The 16,188-nt window shown below is 55.1% G+C and overlaps 1 protein-coding gene and 1 long non-coding RNA gene across 2 annotated transcripts; one reads left to right on the top strand and one right to left on the bottom strand.

Annotated features, from left to right (window-relative positions):
• Positions 1 to 496: 496 nt before the first annotated feature.
• On the bottom strand, positions 497 to 5,767 carry LOC141570100 (uncharacterized). Its single transcript, XR_012493987.1, has 2 exons — positions 5,268 to 5,767; positions 497 to 3,777 (listed from the first exon to the last, which is right to left on the bottom strand). It is a non-coding gene; the product is annotated as an uncharacterized LOC141570100 (long non-coding RNA).
• Positions 5,768 to 6,028: 261 nt separating this feature from the next.
• On the top strand, positions 6,029 to 9,702 carry AQP5 (aquaporin 5). The gene is made up of 4 exons (XM_019724618.2): positions 6,029 to 6,538; positions 7,565 to 7,729; positions 8,112 to 8,195; positions 9,003 to 9,702. The coding sequence occupies exons 1-4, from the start codon at positions 6,038 to 6,040 to the stop codon at positions 9,186 to 9,188; spliced, it is 936 nt and encodes a 311-aa protein (XP_019580177.2). The 5' UTR covers positions 6,029 to 6,037; the 3' UTR covers positions 9,189 to 9,702.
• Positions 9,703 to 16,188: the final 6,486 nt, after the last annotated feature.

Below are 16,188 nucleotides of genomic sequence, written 5' to 3'. Positions count from 1 at the left end.
CTTGTCCAGGCAGAGGTCTGTGTGTAGAGCCTGGGTTTCTAAATTTCCAGGCCAGTGAATTAGTTCTCAAAGGAGATTAACGGATTAAGTGAGATGATGCATGTAAAAGTGCTGTGTGAACTGTAATTCCTCATATCATTATCATGCATTATTGAAATGAGTCCATTATTTCTGCCTCCTGGGGTGAGAACTCAGAAGGGGCCTGACCCTTGCCCTCTTTTACCTCCTTTAGTTGGTGGTCAAAGCAAAGGAGAGCCCTGGGAACCCTAAGGTGCAGGTAGAGGAGATGGGCTTGGGGTTGGTCCCACCCTGGTACAGCCTCTTCACCTCTCTGGACCTGAGTGCACCCTGGCTGTTCTCTCTTTCCTTCCTCCCACTGCCCAGACCATCCATTCTCTCCTTCCTCGCCAGCCTACTGCATAGCTAACCTAAGAATCACACCTTGAGCCCCCTTCTCCATGCTCTCTGTTGCCTCTGTGCTTTCAAGACTTTTATCTGTGTCTGTCCCACACTGCACCACTCACTGCACACTGGCGTCTCCAGCCTCTTCACCCTCCGCTCCCTTCAGAGATGGACTGAGTATAAGAACATCTCTGTAATTACGCCCACCTTTGCATCTGTGTCTTTGTTGTCTTCCTTGACCAAAGCGCCCTTTGGGATCAGAAAAAGGTTGCCCTGGGCCATAGGTGCTATGGAGATGATTCTCTCCAAACCCCAGAGAGCTGGTGCCGCCCCCCTGGCCTCTCTACTGGGGTAGGGGTCAAGTCAGAGACCACAGTGACTCCAGGGCTGTACTCCTAGTAGCTGAGTGTCCTTGCTCTGGAAGTTCAAAGACAGCAAGGCCCTGAGCTGTGAGCCAAGCCCGATGTGTCTCCGGCACCTCATCCCCACCCCACTTCACCCCAGCAGATCCCTCTAAAGTTGCCAAGAATTTCTCTCTATGTCTGTTTCACTTCCTGGATTTCATCTCCCCAAAACTAAATATGAGATCCCCACCAGTTCCAGCTCAGATTGGGTCACTAAAGTCAGAGGTCAAAGCAGGATTCAGAGTGATGGAGGTGGAGGGGAACTGATACCTGTTAAGCACCTCTTGTGTCCCAGCCGCTGGGCTGCGCACTTTACATGCATTTGCTCATTTAATCCTAAAACTTCAGGCAGGTTAGGGAAGGACAATGGCCCCCAGCTATGCAGGGTTTTATTATTTCTAAAGTGCTCCTTTATCCCAACCTTGTGAGATAGGCAGAGCAAATACAGTCCTGTGCCATGTAATGACATTTAGGTCAATGGCTGACCGCAGAGACGACAGTGGTCCCATAAGATTATGATGGAGCTGAAAATTCCTTCTAATGACATCGTAGTCGTAACATAGTAACATCATAGCACAACACATGACATGTTTCTGGTAATGCTGGTGCAGAACCTACTGCCCATGGTGTAAAAGTATAGTGCATCCAATGACAGTAGTGGGCTATACCAGCTGTGTTTCTGAAGGTGCAAGCTATGATGTTCACGCGATGATAGAATCACCGAATGATGCGTTTCTTAGAACACATCCCCCTCGTTACGTGGCACGTGACTACTGTTCTTCCCCTTTTTTTAGATTAATGAACTGAAACTCAGAGACTGGTCTAAAGTCACACAGCTCTATGTAGTAGAACCAAGACTAGAATTCAGGCCTTTTTATTCAAAACCCCTTAATCTTTCTACTCAGAAGTCAGAGGAGACCATCCTGGTCTGAGGCGAGTCCTAGGCCCCTCTTGGAAGCCGCTGGCCCACACCAGAGCCCACAGCTGAGCCTGTCCAGCCCACTGACTTGTGGACACAGGGCCTGGGGGAGGGCTGTGGTAAGACAGGGAGAAAATGACAAAGAATGAGGGGCTGGTTTCTGCCCTTGAACAGTACCCAGTATGGAGGAGGACGGAGATCAGACACACCACAAACTACAGAGGCCGGGCAATATAGAGGCAGGTGGATAGGCCTCCAGGTCACCTAGCTGGGGACAGAGAAGGCTCTGAGCTGAGGGGAGGAGGTCGCTGACCATTGGGTCCCAGCAGCATCCACTCCCACGTTCCTACTTTGTGCCAAAGGATTCGCACCTGCAAATGTTGCTTTGATGTTGTTTTGTATCTTTAAGCTATGATTCTGTATATATGCAATGCCTCCCAGCTAGACTATGCCCACTAGGGACAGGGCTCCTTCCAGTTCTGTCTGTCTTCCTTCAGCTGTCTTGTCTACCACAGTGCCCTGCATATAGTAAGCTCAATAAATGCTCATTTGCCAATAAATACTGTTTCTGCCACAACTTAGATATGGTCAACACGGTCCAAGATGCCAGAAGACAAACTGGAATCTCTGGCGTGTCCTGAGCTCCTCAGAGCTGCTGTTAGGAATGGTGCAGAGGAGATTTCAATGCTCAACTGACTGGTAGCAAATTCCCACTGCCAACCTGGCCAGATGGGCAACCCAGGCTTTGTCACCCAAGTGGCATCGTGGGAAGGGCACCAAGACATGGGCAGGCTGTGTAGCCTGCAGACCGAGCAAAGAACAGCCCCTTTTGGTACCCTCGTGCTGCTGCAGCACCATGTTGGGAAGTTAAGGTAGGGACCTCCAGGGTCTTGGACAACACCTAACACTCAACATGCCCAAAACTGACCACCTGCTCTTCTCCCCAAAACTGCTCTTCCCACAGTCCTTTCAGCTCAACTGATAGCAACTCCATCTTTCCAGCTGCTCAGCCCAAAAAGCTCGGCATGCTTGAATCTTCACACTCACACACCACAGGAGCTCTGTCAGGGAATCCTGTCAGTTCCACCTTCACAAAGGATTCAGAATCCAATCACCCTCACCTTCAGTAACTCCCCCGCCCCCAGGTCTAGACCACCATCATCTCTCCCTGGATAGCTGACTAGTGGTCTCCTGCTTCCATTCTTGCCCCTCCGATCTCTTCTCAACACAGCAGCAGAGGGGTTGCATTAAAAACATTGTCAGACCACACCAGTTCTTGGCTCAGGGACTTTCTCAAGTAAAGCCTGCAGTCCTTTTGGTGACGCTCATGTCTGCCCACCTCCACCACCTCTGTCTTCATCTCCTTATGCTCTCCCTTGCTCCCTCTGCTCCAGCAACACTGGCAGCTCCCTCTGCCTAGAATGTTCTTCCCCCAGATATATGCGTGGTTCTCTCCTCTTTCAAGGCTTTGCTCAAATGTCACCTTCTCAATAAGACCTACACTGCTACCCCATTTAAAATTTCAAAGAACCTCCACTCCTACCCCAGCATATATCCTATTTTTCTACAGCACTTACCAGATTCTAGGGCATTATATAATTTACATATGTCCATTGTTTATTGTCTATTTTCACTAGAATATTAATTCCACAAAACAGAGACGTGTGCCAGCTCATGGCTATATACCCAGTGTGCCTAGAACAGTGCACATAGTAAGTGCTCAATAAATCTGAGCAATCTTGACAGATAGGGTCTCCTTCTTCAGCCACACCAGGCCCATTCCCTGTGACCCTGCGGTTCCCATCTCAGGTCACTGTGTGACCCGTGACCCTGGCTGGGTGAGACAATAACCTCTGAGTCTGGGTTTCCTCACAGGTAGCTCAGAATTAAATCACATAGTCAAGGCCAAAGACCTTGGTAAGTTGTAAAAGATTGGGCTCAGATCCTCATGTGGGAGCTTCCCCTGGCGGCCCAGCCTCCTGTGAACACTGCCAAATCCTTCCCACTCCAAGACAACGGAGTTTGAGACCTGTAGACTAACAAAGACAGTACCTGGAGAGAGAAGATGAGAAAGAAAGTGAAAGCGTGCACACTGGAGACAAGCAAGTTCAACAGCCAAGGGTCCTGGCCCCCAACGGCCTGTGGAGTCGTCAGTGTCATTGCTCCAGTCTGGGCCAAGCCTATGACAAGCCCTGAGACCCAAGTCCAGAAGAAAATCCTGTATAAAGCTGCCATGCTCTTCCAGGAGCAGGGCCCAGGGACCCATGGCAGAAAGGAGAGACAGACCTCCTACCTTAAGTGGAGAGCTGTGGGGGAGGAGCTGCACCAGCAGGAAACACTGCATGGAGGAGGAACAATAGCAGCGTTTCTTTGGTCCCTGTTTTCTTTGGCTTCTTAGCTGCCACAGGGCCCAGAGTCCACTCCTCCAGGTCCTTGGCCTTCCTCCGGGCCCCTCCCCTGAGCCCCTGCCTGACAGACTGACAGAGGAGCACCTGTTCTCTCCCTCTGCTGCACCTTCCACCTCAGCTCCACACAGAGCCCTCCAGGGACTTTGTAAATTACAGTCACAACAAGAGGAAACTTTAGTGAGCCTTGCTCCGAGCCAGGCACTGTGCGAAGTGCTTCCCAAGGACACACATGGCACTGCTGGTGGGAGGGTCTTTAGTGCAGCTCCTCTCTGCGATCCTGGGGGGGGGGGGTTCCCTGCCCCCTCTCCAAGCCCTGAAGGGCCCTCCAGCTTCATTCCCCACATGCCTAACCTAGAGATGGGAAGAGGGAGGGGTGGGAGGAATGGTGGAGAGCAGCTGGGATTTCAGAGAGAAAATGGCAAGGACATGGGGGAGGGGGGGTGCAAAATGGAAGAAAGTGTCACCCAGTCCAGGGGTGGAAGGACTTGACTTTGGGGGGCCCTGAAAAAGACCACGTGTAAGAAAGACAGACATGGAAAGTGAGATAGAGACAGAACCAAAGCAAGTCACAGAAATTAAGAGAGGAAAGGTGACTAGGAGATAGAAACTTGGAGATGAATGGAGACGCAGACAGAGAGACTAAAGCTAAGACTGTAACAGGAAGGGGAAAGAACAGAAATGGAAAGGAGAAAGAGAGAGATTGAGAAAGGAGGAAGAGACTGACAGAAGGAGAAGAGCAGAGACACTGCAGAGAAAGACAAAAAGTACGGAAAAGAGAGACCGTCAAGGTTCGGAGACACAAACTGGAGAAAGAGGGAAGAGAGGCAGAGAGATTGCACGAGGGAGAGAAATGAAGACAGACTGAGGGACTGAAGGAAGAGGAGACTAAAGAGACTGAGGAGGGAGAGGAGCTGGAGGTGGAGGAGAAGGGAAACCTGAGATCTAGGGTGGGGGGCTTCTGACTGCAAGGTGGGAGAGGCCAAGACCTCCCGTGGGAGGTCAGTAGTGCGTGCACCCTCGCCGCACCCCACTCCGACCCCCGAGTCCCAGGGCCACGTCTCTGATCTAAACCAAAACCGAACCGAGGTTATGCCTCCTCCTGTCCCATGGACAAAGTGAACTCCCGGCCCCCACCTCCTTCGGGGACTCGCTGGGATCCTCAAGAGGGCTGTGCTCCTGGAGGGGTTAGAATGGTTGCCGAGCAGCGGGTGCCTCCCGGGATCCGCCGCCTCCAACCAGGACTGCCCAGCAGCTGGGGGTCAAGGATTGCCAAGCGCGGGGCAGGCAGGCGCAGTGCCCTCTTCTAACTCCGGAGGATCGCCTGGCCGGGGCCCTGGAGAGGTCAACGACGACCGGACCTCCCCGCACCACCCAGCCCGGCCTCCCGCCCCCGCCACCGGGCGGCAGGGAGCTGGGTGGCGCGGGCTTCGGGGAACCGCATCACTCCAGCTGGGGCTGGGTAAGGATGCCCCGGTCGCAGGAGGAAAAGGAGGAGCCGGAGCCAGGGCCCAAGAGGAGAAAGAGGGGAGACCGCGGCCAGAGATAAAAGCCGTGCAGAGGCAGCCGTCTGGAGGTCCATAGGTGAGCCCGGCCGGAGAGAAGTCTCCCCGGGAGTCCCGGACCAACAGCGCGCACTTGAGCGTGGGAACCGCCTGGAGCGCACCATGCGCGGGTCCCCTGCCGCCCGGCCGGTATATACCGCCGCCTGGGTCGCTTGGCCCGGGCAGGTCACACGCTGCTCCCGCGGGGAGACGCGCCGGGCCCCGGGCAGTGGCGAGCCCAGGACCGCGGCAAAGTTCCCTCCCTGCGCGCAGTGCTGGCCCCCGAGCGTGGGAGCCGCCCACTGCCCCCCCTCCCCCCGCGCTGGTCCCGCTCCCCGGCGCCCGCCCTCTATATAGCGTACGATGCAGGGCGGGTGCCAGGCCGCTAGTCGCACAGTGGGCCCAGGAGAGCGCACCGAGCCTGGGAGCCAGACCCCTGTCCCCAACGCCACCGCTGCCCCGACGCGTGCCCACCGCTGCCGCTCAGCACCTGCACCTACCATGAAGAAGGAAGTGTGCTCGGTGGCCTTCGTCAAGGCCGTTTTCACTGAGTTCCTGGCCACCCTCATCTTCGTCTTCTTCGGCCTTGGCTCCGCCCTCCCGTGGCCGTCGGCGCTGCCCACCATCCTGCAGATCTCTCTGGCCTTTGGCCTGGCCATTGGCACCCTGGCCCAAGCCCTGGGGCCGGTGAGCGGTGGCCACATCAACCCCGCCATCACACTGGCCCTCTTAGTGGGCAACCAGATCTCCCTGCTCCGGGCTGTCTTCTACGTGGTGGCCCAGCTGGTGGGTGCCATTGCCGGAGCGGGCATCCTCTATGGGGTGGCACCAGTCAATGCCCGGGGCAAGCTGGCTGTCAACGAGGTGAGTACCCAAGGGATCCTGGGGTGAGCTTGGGACCAGGCCCCCATACCTCATCTCAAGAATGGGTGCTACTCAGTGGACCAGTACACACCCTTGCAAGGAAGGTGACAGCCTCCAAGGCTGGGAAGATGAATCCCCAGGCTGGCGTGTGCCCCTGCTCAACCTCCCTGGGTCATACACACCTCCTCTGCCAGCTCCCCTCCTGCTGCACCTTCCTGGCCTCTCTCCTGGTACCTGCTGCCCCTCCTTTCTTGCCCCAAACTTCTGCCTTTTCTCCTGTCTCACCCCTGAATTCTGCCTTCCTCTTGGACCCCTCGTGGCTCATGTCTGCTCCTCAGTGGAGTGGTTTCATGGAACCATCAGAGAAAGATGGATTGTAATCCTGGCTTCCACTGATCCTGGCCCCGCTAGGTCTCATTTTTCTAGCCATTACATGGAGATGGTCATAATCTACCACAGCAGGTGTCAAGGGATCCCATTTAGAAACCACGCATGTGAACCACCTAATTCAGTTCTGTTGGACATTGGTTCTTGCCTCTGGCCCCTGCTGTCTCCCCTCCCACAGCCCCACATTCAGCCCCCATGTCCCATGCAAACTGGGTTCATTAATCAAACACAGAGGAGGATTTTCTCGGCCATTGTCAAACCGTGAGTCAGCCACACTGGAGAGACGGGTTTGAGGTTGGCACTGGCAGCTGGTCAGGCACCACAGGAGGTGGGCTGCGGATGCAGGAGGCAAACTGGGAAGCTGCCTACAGGAGGGAGGGTAAAGGCCAACTTGTGGAGGGTGGGGACTGGTTGACAGGACTGTATCCAGGAAAAGCTCCCCACACTCTGCCCTTTGGCCACAGACCTGCACTCCAAGCTTTTCACATACTGTGAAATATGCAGTATCTGTGGCAAATGACCTCCCAGATTTGACATGCGCCGGGCTCTAGGTGTCTTTGGAGACCCAAAGCCCTCTCCCCAAGCCCCTGGCCATAGAGCCGGAAGAAAGCAGGTGTTCTAACCCAGCTCCTATTGCAGCTCAGCAACGACACGACGCCGGGCCACGCTTTGGTGGCAGAGCTGATTCTGACCTTCCAGCTGGCACTCTGCATCTTTTCCTCCACCGACTCCCGTCGCACTAGCCCTGTGGGCTCCCCAGCCCTGTCCATTGGTCTCTCGGTCACACTAGGCCATCTCGTGGGGGTGAGTGGAGCTGCCATATGGCTGGGGTTGTGGGGAGCCCCTCAGGGTAAATAATGGGGCCCCAGATCAGTTCCCCTCCAGACCAGTGAGCCCTGCAGTTTGGGCCTGGAGTGGTGCTGTTATACTCTGCTCCAGATTTGGGAAAGGTCTGATCCAAAACCTTCTCTAGACTGAGGAAAGATGGAAGTAAGTGAGAATTGGGGTGAGGGCAGGAAACCAAGCCTGAGCTTAGGATAGGGAGAGGTCAGCAGCCTAGGAATCAGGAGACGTGAGTTGGAGACCTGGCTGAGCCCCTGAACTGCTGGGTGACCCTGGGAGAGGTGGGGGCACTGTGGAAGTGAACAAGCATGCTGCCCTCCTCACCACACTGTTCTCTGTCCAGATCTACTTCACCGGCTGCTCCATGAATCCAGCCCGCTCTTTCGGCCCCGCAGTGGTCATGAAGCAGTTCAGCTCTGAGCACTGGGTGAGTCTGGGACTCCCCTGGATCCCTGGCAATGAGGGCCTGGACACCTGGCTGTGGCAGCCGAGAGCTAACTGAACTTTAAAGATGCTATGGGCCCAGAGCTCGGGGGTGAGCCCTGGGAGCGGCAGCTGGAAAGGAGACACAGTAGGGAATGGGATGCAGCCAGAGCAAGGGTAGGGCTAGATTTTCAGGGCCTGAGCCCCTGGGGACAGGGGACCCTGGTTGGAGGGTTAAGGGGGGGAACTGTATGTCTGTCCCTCTAGGGAAGGGCGGGGATCTGTACCTCAGTGTTGATCTCCTCTGAGGATTTTGTCTGTCCCTCTAGGGGTCTGTGTGTCTGTCCACTGTCTGATGTTTTATTTGTCGGTCCCTGTTGAGGGGTTGGGAGAGTCTTCCTTCGTGTGGGTCTGTGCCTCTGGATAATCTGTCACCATGAGCTCTCGCTAGAGTCTGTCTCTATCCCAATGTGGAATGGAGAGGAGTTCTGTTTGTCTCTGAGGACCTGTATGTCTTCTCCCTCTGAAAGTTCATTTGTCTCTTTTTAGGGTGGGGTTGGAGGGACCCTGTCCCTCTAGGGATCTGTCTGTCTCCTTTAAGGATGCTAGTATCTGTGGTCCATATCCCTGTCACTGGGGAGTGCAGTATCAGTATATCTGTCCTGAGGTGGGAGGAAGTCTTTCCTTCTGGGGTCTGGAAGTCTGTATGTCTGTCCCCTCTGAGGGTCCATGAGTCTGTCTTCTAGAGAGGGGAGGTATTGGTCTCTGAGGACCGGGGCTCAGCCCCTTGACGCTGCCCTGTCTCCACCAGGTATTCTGGGTGGGGCCCATTGTGGGGGCTGCCCTGGCTGCCATCCTCTACTTCTACCTGCTCTTCCCCAACTCCCTGAGCCTGAGTGAGCGCGTGGCCGTCGTCAAGGGCACATACGAGCCTGAGGAGGACTGGGAGGAGCAGCATGAGGAGCGAAAGAAGACCATGGAGCTGACTGCCCGCTGACCAGCGTCAGGCAGGGGCTAGCCCCTCAGCCCCTGAACCACAGGGGAAAAAGTGGGGGGCGACATGCAGCAAAGTTTCCTTCCCCCCACAGCTAGGTCCTCTGGACTGGGGAGGAGGTACCGGCTCCCCAGGCTGCACAGTTAGAAATGGGAGCAGGAACCCATGATGGGACTCTTGGGGTGGGGGCCAGGGGCTGGGGTCTGATGGGGAGGGGTCCCTTTGGGACAGGGCGAGCTGCTGCCATGAGATCAGACCTCAGAGATTGTGAACACAGCACCAAGCTCGCAGGCTGCCCCAGGGCCAGGCCAGGAAGGGGTGGCCTGCGCTCTTCATCCCCGACTCTCGCCAGACCCTCCTCAAGAGTCAAAGGGATCCCAGCTCCCTTCCCAAGGCTCTCTAGGAGGGAGACAGACTGATTCACTAAATGCTGCCTTATTTATTTCTGCTTAAAGATGCATGGGGTAGGGCTGCTGGTGTTTGGGGTGGGGGCTTCCCAATAAACCAATGATGTTCATGTTATGCCTCATCTCTCCCCAGAAGCCTCTCCTTGGGACACTCCAGCTCATCCCCTCTCCTCTTTATCCTTCCCACACCCTCTCTATGGGCCTCCATGGGCTCCACAGTCCTCTGTGGAAAGACAGGGAAACTGAAGCCAGGGGAGGCCTAGAGAGTCAGATATGGGAGTGAGGAGGGCAAGAGTGGGGCTGGAGAGAGAGAGAGAGAGAGAGAGAGAGAGAGAGAGAGAGAGAGAGACCGAGACCAAATATAGAAATAGAGCTAGAGGTCAGGAAGGGGAAGTGGGAACAGAGAAGAAGGCATCTTCCTCACAGTCTCCTGCCTGCACACCCCTCCCACCTCAGCTATGTCAAGTCCCTGACACTTGAGGAGGGTGTGCCAGGTAGGGTGGAGGACAAGTGAACCAGCCGGTAGCCCCTTGAGATTCCAAGGGGGTGACCAGCTAGGTCTGTCATCGGAGAGAAGGCACAGCCCTGGACTCCCCTCTCTGCACCTCAATGTTCTAGAAAGGTGCCATGTTGGGAGCCTATGCAGAGAGAGCAGTGCCTACACACACACACACACACACACACACCACCTGGCCCAGCTATTTTCCAGTCTCCTCTCCCCTGCCTCTGCAGGCCAATGTCCCCACCATCTTCCCCTCTGGGCCTGCAGTTCTGCCCTCACCAGCTCTTGTCCCTTGCCACTGACACTACTTATGAAACCTCCTTAACTCACCAAGCCTCCATCTCTTAAGCATAAAATGAGGATTAAAACCGCTTCCCTCACAGTGTTGTTCTGGGGAAGCAGATGAGATTCCTAGGACCTGTCTTCTCTCTGTGGGGAAGCTGGTGGAATGCAGATGAACAGCTCAAGACACAGCCCTGCATCATAGTTAAGGAGTCCAGCTTGGAGTTCAAATCTTGCTGCACAATTTTGGGTAACATAAGTTCTCTGAGTTTTAATTACTTCCTCTGAAAATGGGGATATTTGTACCCACTTCCTGGGTGGTTATGAGGATAAAATAAGACAATGGATGGAAGTAAAACCTGTGTGCAAACAGGGCCAGGCACCTCAGAGTGAGTGCTCAATAAACTAGTGTGAAAATAAACCGATATGTACACATCTGGGATGTGGGCCATATCCCAGTTCTGAGCCTCTGCTGTCCTGAGTCTGTTAGAACCTGAGCTCTGGCTTCTTGCTGGTGTGAGAACCTCTCCCCGCGGTCTTCAGCTTTGCCCCAGAAGAGAGGGGCCAGCAGGGCCAGAGATGGACTGGGAAGGGGTGGGAGAGGCTATACACCGTGTTGGCACTCGTCAGTCCCCGGGGCTGGCGGTGAGAGCAGCATGGTCATCAGCCCTCCTCCACATTTGAGTCTAGTATCTGTGAGAAGGAGTCGCAGCCGCCCTGCCCTCCCCTTCCTGCCTCATCGGTGTGCAGTTAACACCAAATGGCAGTGTGCATATGAGAACCTCAGGAAAGGAGCAGTTCCCCCATCCGCCGCCTCCGGCCCCCACCTAAATCGGGCCGCAAGTGCCAGCTCCGACCAGCAGGGGGGGAACTCGTCCACTGAATTAACAGCTGCTGTGCTTCCTCGTCCGAGTCCTGGGTCTGGGCTCCAGCCAGTTAGGGCATGCGGGGTGGAGGACACGGGGAGCCTCTCAGGACTGGGTCCTCTGGCGCCGCCAGGAAGCAGCCATCCGCAGTCCGCTCCCACCCCACCATCCGAGAAGGTGTGCAGATGAGAGGGGAATCCCTTTCCCATTCAGTCTCCACAAAACTGAGGTACAGGCACAGCCACGACTGGGAGGCTGGTCTTTCCTCCCCAGCCCAGCAAACTGTGTCCCTTTCTCTGACAGGTGGACCTGTAGGGCAAAGACCCTCAGGCGTGGGTGGAGTACCCAGTCCGAGGGAATTCCAGGCCCCGCCAGAGGGCGAAGGTCCGCGTAGAGCTTTGGGCGGACAAGTTGCGACGGTCAGGCTGTGACCAGCAGAGGGCGCTGTGCTCCGTGGTGGCTGGTCCTCCTCACGCTGCTAGGTCCTGGCTCACAAAGATCTGCGCACACAGGAACATGCACACTCTAACCCCGCACATCCACAGTGACCTTCAGTTGTACCGAGAGGTTGTGTCTCCTAGACATGGACTGCTCACCCTGTGAGTGTGAGAACCACGTCACCCTCCCCCATTCTCTCTCACAGGGCTGCTGGGGACCAGAACTGGGAGCCTGGCGCCACGCGTTCTAGGAGAGGCACACGTGTGTCACACCCAAGCACATACACATTCAGTCACTCCTTTGACCCTCTGCTCCATCTGAAGACGGAACCCAGGAAGAGCCTTGATTCTCCTCTAGGAGGCTTGATTCCCCCTTTTCACTCCTCCTCTGCCCAGGGGCTACCAGTTTTCACCAGGTAGGAAGGTAGACATGGTGACATGATAGATAGATGGAAGAGAATTGGGGGTGAAGGCAGAAAATGGACAGGTTGGCTGTCTAAAGGGATGGACAGGAGGAGGGGTTGCTGGAGGGTCAGCTTTCCCAGCCGGTCTCTGTGCCTTACCTTCCTTCCCGTTATGTGTAGATGAGATCAGACCTCCTTTCCTGCCACATTTCATGGAGATTGGTGAGATAATGTGAGGAGGGACGCTACCTTGAATTGTTCCCTTTCTGTTTTTCATGTTTTTATTGTCTCTCCTCTTCTCTCCCTGTATCTTCCTCCTTCCCCCCTCTTGGTCCCCCTACCTCCCCCAAGCCCTGAGAAGACCTGTCAGAGCTCACATTGCTCCTTGTGTACACACGTGCATGCACACGCACGCACGCATGCACACCTTGCCATGGAGGTGCCCACCCCAGCAGTGCAAGGAGCCCAGAGACAGGCCTCTGGGAGGCTAAGAGCACACAGCCACCTGACAAGCAGCTGTAGGCAGCCAGGTGTAGGGCTTTGGCAAAGGCCTCTGAGCATGAGTGCCTCAAAGCAGGGCACTGGAGTCCAGGACTGGCTGGGCCCAGCAAGGTGCTGCTGGAGCTGGAACAAGCCCTGGCCAATGCCTGGCTGGCCTCTGGGGGTGAAGGACTGGCCTGTTCCAGGCCAGACAGGGCCCCAGGAGTCTCTGTTCTAGGCCAGCTGGAAACAAGGGCTGCACTTAATGCTCTCAGCCTCTGGGACCCAGAGCACAGGCCACAGCTGCTGCTTGTCCTGGAGCCGCCACAGCACAAGGACCCTTCCCACCCCACCCCAGCCTGGTCCTCGTAGCTGTCTCACTGGAGAGGGGAGGGGAGTGTCAATCCTAATAACCAAGATTTTCTGACTCAGAGACACTCTCCTAGGTATTAGCACATTGACTAATAATGACACACAGGGGGGTCGGAATTTTTAGCTCCATTTTTTAAGTGGGGAAATGGAGGTCACGGAAGTCAGGGGTACAGTATACACAGCAGTGTTCCAATGCTCTTACTTATATTGTCTGATCAAAGGCGCTCAACAGGTAGGCGTTGCTGCTGTTTGGTGCCTGGTGTACAGGTGCGGAAACCTAGCCTCTAGGCAAAATACAGTAGGGACTGGTAAGTGTCTGTCCCCAAACCCTCTGTGGCCCTGTCTGAGGGGAGGGGAGAACAGAGATGTCCTGGATGTTCCCTGGGACGGCTCCTAGGCAGCAAACCCCCCATGGCAGGGAGGAATGGCACCCACACTGCCCATTCATTCCTTCATTGCTTGAGTATTTATTGAAAGACTCCTTTAAGCCAGGCCAGCACAGGAGTCTGCCATGGAGCAGTAGAGGCACGGGGGAGGCCAAACCTGGAAATAGCCACTGGCTTTGCTCAAGCCAAACTTCTCCTTGAAGCTTGACCTGATTCTGCTGGAGAGGAAAATCAGAGTGGACTTCATGGAGGAATTAGACTCGAGCAAAGTCTTGAAAGAAAGATGTCATGTGGGGTCTCTGGTCCTGCTCCACACATAAGAACACAGGACAAGGTGAGGCCTAAAAGGAACACCCACGGAGCCACAGACAGGGGAGTCATACCACTATAGTCTCGCTGGCGGCTGGGTTGGAGACACAGGAAGCAGGAGCCACACTATCCGCAACCTGCCGTCTGCTTCTCTGTCAACCAACCTCACTCACTAACTGCAATCCGTGCTTGCTAGCTCAGCCATGGCAGTTGTATCAGTGGCTAATGGCTAACTGGTTACAGCTGGTGGCCAACTAGTCACAGCTGATGGCCATCTACTATCCAAGCCAGCACCTTTCCACGTGAGGCCGAGAGCCCGGGAATTGCTCTCTGAGACTCTGTCCCCACAAAAGACAAAGAGGAAAGGCATTCCAAAGCCATGGTCTCTCCACTGTTCTGAGATTAGAGGGCATGTTATACAGAAGAAAGCAGGAGAGGGAGAAGTGCAAACCACAGATGAGGCTGGCCATGGCCAAGAGTTGGCCCCCATCACACAGAGAGCCAAGGGCACAGGGAGGGTCCCCTGACTCAACACAAGAGAAGGACTCCCTCTTCTTCAGGTCACAGGGAAGCTGCTGAGGGCATGGGGCCCACCAGGGAGTTTGCGGCTCAGGAGGAAGGATGCGAAGGAATCTTGCTTGCTAGCCTGGTTGTCTGGGTGGGACAGGCGGCAAGCTGACCTGCTAGAAGAAAGCCAGAGTGTGTGGGGTACTTAAAGAGAGTGGGGAAGGTTTGAAGTAGGTCTTAGAAGAATGAGGATAGAGACGGCTGGGGCTGGGGATGGTATGAGGATTGCTGAGTAGAGCTGCGACCCCTGCTGAAGCCAGAGACCATGGACTTGTCATGGCAACAGTGCATGGCTGGGTGAGTGTCTTCAGCAGGGCTCGGCAGTGCAGATGGCCACACGGGCAGAGGGGTGTGAGGAGAATGAGAGTGGAGAGATGTGGAGGGGAGAGGGATGGAGAGAACAGGGAGTTAGGAGAGTGGGGCAGTGGGGTGAGATACCAGGGGATCCGCTGGAGAGGGGGCTAGGAGAACAGAAAGGAGATGGGGGAAGGTGAGTGGATAGAGCTTGTGATCAAAGCTGGATGTTTCACTTGAAGATTTCAGAGGGCCCAGTCCCAGGTGAGGGCGGGTATAATGCCGTAAGGATAGGCAGCTGAAAGGAAGCAGATATGAAAGCCACCTGCCTCCAGGAGGTCAGGAAGCTTCTATTCGCTCATTGATTCATTGAACAAATATTTACTGAGCACCTACTATGGCCATTCCCTGTGCAAGACACTACACATAGGGATGAGCAACACTTGGCTCAGGGGCTCGCCGTCTCACTGGAGAGACAGATACATGAACACCATGGCAACACCCTATGGTGAGTGTAGTGCATAAAAATGCCCCGGTGTGATGGGAGCACACAGAGGGGTCCTCATCCAGGAAAGGAGGAGATGGCATCGAAGTTGAGCCTTAGGGATGGGTTAGGAGTTACTCAAGCAAAGGAAGTCGGAAGGGCACTCCAAGGAGAAGACAGAGCATCTTGCAAGGAGAAACCAGCATGGAGTGTTCCAGAACGACTGGTCACTTGGTGAGGCCAGAGGGTAAAGAGCAAGACGAAGAGTGGGGAGAGGTGAGGTAGGAAAAGCAGGATCCCAGAGGGCACAGGAGGCTTTGAAGGGATTTTAGCAGAGGAGCAGCAGGATCACATTTGCATTTTAGAAAAATCACTCTGGCTGCAGCGTGGATAATTGATTGGAGCAGAGCAAGGGAGCAGACAGAGAGAACGTTAAAGGCTGCAGGGCAGCAGGGGTGGCGAGAAGAGGGCAGAGTCAAGAAATCAGCGGGCCTCGATGCCTTTACTAGATGGGGCCGGGGGAGAGGAGAGTCCAGGATGCTTCCCAGGGGCCTCCAACGGAACTGGAGGAAACAGGAGGAGTGTTTGAGAGGACGAGGAGGGAGCAGGAAGTCATTTTGAGGAAGGCTGCATTTGAGGAGTCTGAGGCCAACCAGGGGACATCCCCTGGGCAGGTAGATATGGCCAGGGGTGAGGTCAGAGCACCCAGATGTGGTTAAGAGGTGAAGACTATTATTTTAACAGCTGGGCAGATTCTTCTTAGGGAGGAAACAGCTTCGTTTGGGTAAACACCTTGATATGCTGCTGGGGGTAAAAGGGCAGCGCCTAGGGAGTGGGTGACCTTAGGGCCAGCATAGCCACAAAAATGGCTAAGCTGCCCTGCCTGAGACTAAAAGGAATTGTTTTGACCCCTGAGAGGAGAACAGAAAATGGAGGGGGGTGGGGCTGAGAAGGGAGGAGGAGGGTGAGGGAAACGAGAAGTGAGAGACCAGTGGAAATTCCCATGGCAGGCAGCAGAGGTGCCCATGGCCATGTGTGTCCTCTGATTTGCTGTGGAATAAACCCGTCCTCCATTTGCCCCCTCTGCACCCCCATAGGCCCACATTCTTAGTAAAGGTAACTCTATTCACATCTGCTTTCTGAGTGGGTTTTAGGTGGGAACAAAGGGGACAGCTTCATTTCACATCTGGGTTTATGGGCACAGAATGGTGTG

The sequence above is a fragment of the Rhinolophus sinicus genome, linkage group LG02 (assembly GCF_036562045.2).
Source record: "Rhinolophus sinicus isolate RSC01 linkage group LG02, ASM3656204v1, whole genome shotgun sequence".
Classification (NCBI taxonomy): domain Eukaryota; kingdom Metazoa; phylum Chordata; class Mammalia; order Chiroptera; family Rhinolophidae; genus Rhinolophus; species Rhinolophus sinicus.
This window is presented reverse-complemented; position numbering and strand designations above follow the sequence as displayed.